Here is a 6,000-nt window from a genome sequence, read left to right on the forward strand (position 1 = left end):
TTCCATTCGTTTAGATATGGCATTCGTTATTTCGGATAATTCATAACTTCGGATAAATTTGTATTCTTTACATTCATTAACAGCCCAATTTGAAAGGAAATTCCAATACCTATAATTTAATAGTTAGTAATAGTTAAGTTATTAGTTAGTTATTTCAGATTTTCGAATTTTCGTTTTTTCAGGTTTTCGAATTTCCAAATTTCCGATTTTTTTGAAATTTTCGAATTTCCAATTTTTTCTGAATTCCCAATTTTTTTTTGAATTTCCAAATTTTGGATTTCTTTCTGTTTTCCAAATTTACGAATTTTTTCAAATTTACGAATTTTTGAATATTCAAAATTTTGAATATTCAGAAAAGTTTGTTAAACAGGTTTTCGTTAATTCGGTTATTAATGAATTAACAAATTTGTCAAAATTCATTAAAAAACTAATTCGGAACTAAGCGAAAGTATAGGAAATAAAACATTCATATGGTCAGAATGAGTGTAAATGTGAAAATATATATAAATGAACCGGATATCTTATTTAAAATGATCCTATTGAGTATTACATTCTGATTGGAATATGCTAAAGAAATAATAATGTAGAGTAAAAAATAATACAGGGTAAAAAAGTAAAGGCAAGATAAGTAAAATCGACAAGCATGATGTCACTAAGTGTGCAGCTCAAAAATGATTCCCCAAAATTCACTAATAATCAACTACAATGTTGACCTTAAAAATATAATAAAATTACATGAGAGAGATGAGGAAAATAATAATACGTGACACACTAAATATTACATATTGACAAAAAATGATAAAATTGATAACCTAACTTAATAATTACTGATAAACCAGTTAATGCCAAATTTAATATTGTGGCCTAGCGGATGAAGGGTCTCATGTTTAAACCCCAAAACTGATTATAGTGGTGATATTTGTGCCTCTGTGTTCCCAGCTGTGCCCACCTATGAATACCAGTAGCAAGGGGAATAATTTTTCCTTTTTGCAGCTCAATTACATTATAAAGAATATTGTCTGACAAGTTACCGTATATGTAAGCACTTTAAACAAAGGGGTTAAGGGTTGGAACATAATTATTATGCGCTAAAATTCAACAAAATTCTGGTCCAATTAATAAAAGCAAGATATTCGGGTTATTTAACATAGCTCTAACACATGCATCATTCTCTAATAAGATCATTATTTACAGCAAATATTAGTTTTAATTAATAATCATTTTGGCAAATTAGGCAGATTATGTATGACTTTTAGCATTGTGAATTGACCTTTTTGTTTTTAAATGAGAAGCATTTAAAACTGCTAAACACAGTACAACTAATACTTCTGCTAAATGCATTTGCCATACGAGAGCAGTTTAAGCCAAAATCCATTTTTTTCCCTTAATTTTTTCAGTAACCACATGCAGAGTGTCTCTAGAGAAGCATGCATGCAGGGTACAGTTTACTGATGTCCCCCTATTGGCCCAAAGTGTCAATATTTTGTGTGGCCACCATTATTTTCCAGAACTGCCTTAACCCTCTTGGGCATGGAGTTCACCAGTACTTCACAGGTTGCCACGAGAGTCCTCTTTCAATCCTCAATGACGACATCACAGAGCTGGTGGATGTTAGAGACCTTGCGCTCCCCCACCTTCCGTTTGAGGATGCCCCACAAATGCTAAATAGGGTTTAGGTCTGTAGACATGCTTGGCCAGTCCATCACCTTTACCCTCAGCTTCTTTAGCAAGGTAGTGGTCATCTTGGAGGTGTGTTAGGGTAAAGGGTCATGCTCTGCTTCAGTATGTCACAGTACATGTTGGCATTCATGGTTCCTTCAATGAGCTGTAGCTCCCCAGTGCCAGCAGCACTCAGGCAGCCCCAGACCATGACACTCCCCCCACCATGCTTGTCTGTAGGCAAGACACACTTGTCTTTGTACTCCTCACCTGGTTGCGCCACACACGCTTGACACCATCTTAGCCAAATAAGTTTATCTTGGTCTCATCAGACCACAGGACATGGTTCCAGTAATCCAAGTCCTTAGTCTGCTTGTCTTCCAAACTGTTTGCGGGCTTTCTTGTGCATCATCTTTACAAGAGGCTTCCTTCTGGGACAACAGCCATGCAGACCAATTTGATGCAGTGTGCGGCGTATTGTCTGAGCATTGACAGGCTGACCCCCCACCCCTTCAACCTCTGCAGCACTGCTGGCAGCACTCATACGTCTATTTCCCAAAGACAACCTCTTGATGTGACGCTGAGCCCGTGCACTCAACTTCTTTGGCCGACCATGGCGAGGCTTGTTCTGAGTGGAACCTGTCCTGTTAAACTACTGTATGGTCTTGGCCACCGTGCTGCAGCTCATTTTCAGGGTTTTGGCAATCTTCTTATAGCCTAGGCTACCTTTATGTAGAAAGAACATTCTTTTTTTCAGATCCTCAGAGTTCTTTGCCATGAGGTGCCATGTCGAACTTCCAGTGATCAGTATGAGAGAGTGCGAGCAATAGCACCAAATTTAACACACCTGCTCCCCATTCACACCTGAGACCTTGTAACACTAATGCTGCGTACACACGATCGGAAATGCCGCCAGCAAAACTCAGATGAGAGCTTTTTGACGGAAAATGCGGCCGTGTGTATGCTCCATCGGTCTTTTGCTGGCGGAATTCCAGCCAGCAAAAGATTGAGAGCATGTTCTCTATTTTTCAGTCTGGAAAAGTTCCTATCCGAAAATACGTTCGTCTGTATGCAATTCGGATGCGCAAAAAATCACGCATGCTCGGAAACAATTTGACGCATGCTCGGAAGCATTGAATTTCATTTTCTCAGGTCGTCGTAGTGTTGTACGTCACCGCGTTCTCGACGGTCGAAAGTTCAGAGAACTTTTGTGTGACCGTGTGTATGCAAGGCAAGCTTGAGAGGAATTCCGTCGGAAAAACCATCCAAGTTTTTTCTGACGGAAATTACAATAGTGTGTACGTGGCACAACGTGTCACATGACACCGGGGAGGGAAAATGGCTAATTGGGTCCAATTTAGACATTTTCACTTAGGGGTGTATTCTCTTGTTGCCAGCGGTTTAGACATTAATGGCTGTGTGTTGAGTTATTTTGAGGGGACAGCAAGTGTACACTGTTATACAAGCTGTACACTCACTACTTTACATTGTAAATAAAACATTCATATGGTCAGAATGAATGTAAATGTAAAAATATATATAAATGAACCAGATATCTTATTTAAAACGATCCTATTGAGTATTACATTCTGATTGGAATATGTTAAAGAAATAATAATGTAGAGTAAAAAATAATACAGGGTAAAAAAGTAAAGGCAAGATAAGTAAAATCGACAAGCATGATGTCACTAAGTGTGCAGCTCAAAAATGATTCCCCAAAATTCACTAATAATCAACTACAATGTTGACCTTAAAAATATAATAAAATTACATGAGAGAGATGAGGAAAATAATAATACGTGACACACTAAATATTACATATTGACAAACAATGAAAAAATTGATAACCTAAGCTAATAATTACTGTTAAACCAGTTAAAGGGGTTGTAAAGGTAAAAATTTTTTCACCATAATGCATTATATGCATTAAGGTGAAAAAACTTTTGACAATACCGCCGCCCCCAGCCCCCCCGTTTTACTTACCTGACACCTCGAATCTCCGCTGCTCGTTCTCGTCATCTCTATTGCAGCTCAGCCTGGTCGCTGATTGGCTGCAGTGGATGGATTGAAAGCAGCGCAGCCATTGGCTCGCGCTGCTGTCAATCACATCCGATGACGCGGCGCGCCGGGGGGCGGGGCCGAGTGATACAGCGAGCGGCTATAGCCGCCGGCTGTATCACGGGAGCGCGCCCGCAACAACTAACCACCATGCGAGGGAGCTCGCATTAAGGTGGTTATTTCTTTCGGGGAGGAGCTGAAACAGCCGCCGAGGGACCCCAGAAGAGCAGGTTCAAGCCACTCTGTGCAGAACGAGCTGCACAGTGAAGGTAAGTATGACATGTTAGTTATTTTAAAAAAAAAATAAAATTACCTTTACAACCCCTTTAATGCCAAATTCAATATTGTGGCCTAGCGGATGAAGGGTCTCATGTATCCAAAAAGATTCCCGCTGGCAGGGGGTGGTCATTTTATTACAGTACTTTCCCTCCCAAAAGGGTTTTTTTTGTAATTCCCCAAAAAATTAAGGAGGAGAAGTCTTTATTGTAATGAGTTGCATCATGGTTTGAGACGCTATGCTTAGGGTAACCTAATGTATTGGACATGTTCCCTAATTCTCATACACATTGGTCATTTGGTTTGTCCAATATATTGGATCTGGCATGGACATTGGAGGGCATAGACTACTCCCTCTCTTCTACGTGTTATGCAATATATCTGAGAAGTATAGCCAAAGCTTTTTTTTCTGTTCTTGTCCTATGGATCATAGGAGTGCAGTTCATTCGAAAGCTTGCTAAAGTATTGTTTGATTGCCCAGTTCTTGGTCTTAGAGCTGGTGGACCCTCTCTATAAGTTCAGGGTTATATTGCTTATCAACAAACTTCTTTTTCAGTAACTGACCTTTCAAAACATTATCAGCTCTGTATCTCTGGCAGAATCAACTGGTATTCTGTTGCATTTTATAAATAGTTTTAGCAAAATGCTTTCAATTATATATTTAACAGACACAATTGGAGTAAATTAGACCAGTTCGTTGTTAGGATTTACACACCCTGTAGCTTCCAATTTGTATTAGAGTACAAACGTTTAGTACAATGGAGCAACACAAATTAAAAAAAAAAAAACACAATTTTATGCCATAAGTATTTCTTACCTGTAGTTACCATAGCACTCAAGATCAAGACGACGAAGATTTTATTCATGGTTATGGAAGTTATGGTTATGGTTCAGGTTCGAAGACCAATATTCGAGTAGCCTGACGGATCTTGTACCTGAAACTAGAGTTGAGTGAGGGTTTGGGAATATAGGAGAGATATTTATACTAATTTGAGTTTCATTTTGTGCCAAAGCATAAGGTACAAGGTGTACAAGCAGTTCCTCTTTGTCAAAATCCATATTTTACACAATTGCATTTTACTGTTTGTTCAACAAATGTTCTAAAATGTTTGGACACCTGTGCAAAGACTTGGAATGGTTTGTAAATGTTACTTTGTATCCAAGAACAATTTTCTACATGTCAAGAAAGAATTTAACCCCTGTTCTCACTGACGAAATACCAAATGCACAGTGAAAAAATAGTAAAGCCTATGTACCCAGGCAGCAGGACAAATGCATACCCCTCTGCTATCCCTGAAGGGTGTGATTGGTAACCCAGGAAAAGTCTGAGGCACTGGTTTGACAGCAGGAACGTGTGCCACAAAATGCCTCATAAAACATATCTAAAAACGAAAATAAAAATGTAATAGATTGAAAATATTTCAATGAGGTGACTGTGTGAGTTTTAATATTATTTTTTTCCTTTACTTTCTCCTAATAATCATGAAAGTAACACACTTCCTCTCCCCTGGTGTCTAGCACCCCCCATGCTATTTTTTGTCACTTCCTTGCCTATTAACCTAGAATATTGACATTTTTAATATGACAGACTTGGCCCATTGATTTCTGGTTTGCCATCCAAATTTCTTTAAAAGGACAATTCAGTTCATCACTTCTCACCACTTACTATGGCGTCACCTCTCCTTCTCTTTTAGGGCATGCCTGCTTTTTCTTTATTTTTTTATTTGGGACAGATCTTATTTGGGAAAGGGCTGGCAGCCTTTAGCTGTATTACTCCATGTTTTATTTTTGCTGTTGCCAGCCCCTTCCCCAAGCTGTTGAATCCCCCCCCCCTTCCATTTGCTGCTGCCCAGCCTTCCTCCTACATTGTGGAAGGGTGGGCAGCCTATAACCATAGGTTTTCCCCAGTGGTGGCTGGTGCTCAAAATTTTTTGGGGGGGCGCAAACAAACTGAAAAAGAAAACCCCATCAATTGCAGCCTCACTGTACCATCAAACGCAGCCACTG

The 6,000-nt window shown here is 39.1% G+C and overlaps 1 protein-coding gene across 1 annotated transcript in view; it reads right to left on the bottom strand.

Moving 5' to 3' along the window:
• Positions 1-4,974, bottom strand: part of LOC141110627 (uncharacterized) — a 28,939-nt gene extending 23,965 nt beyond the window's left edge. Inside the window, exon 1 of the mRNA XM_073602075.1 lies at positions 4,811-4,974. Coding sequence (XP_073458176.1) covers positions 4,811-4,859 — 49 coding nt within the window. The 5' untranslated portion in view covers positions 4,860-4,974. The remainder of the gene's footprint in view (positions 1-4,810) is intronic.
• Between the last annotated feature and the right edge of the window lie 1,026 nt (positions 4,975-6,000).

Source organism: Aquarana catesbeiana, linkage group LG10, assembly GCF_042186555.1.
Source record: "Aquarana catesbeiana isolate 2022-GZ linkage group LG10, ASM4218655v1, whole genome shotgun sequence".
Classification (NCBI taxonomy): Eukaryota; Metazoa; Chordata; class Amphibia; order Anura; family Ranidae; genus Aquarana; species Aquarana catesbeiana.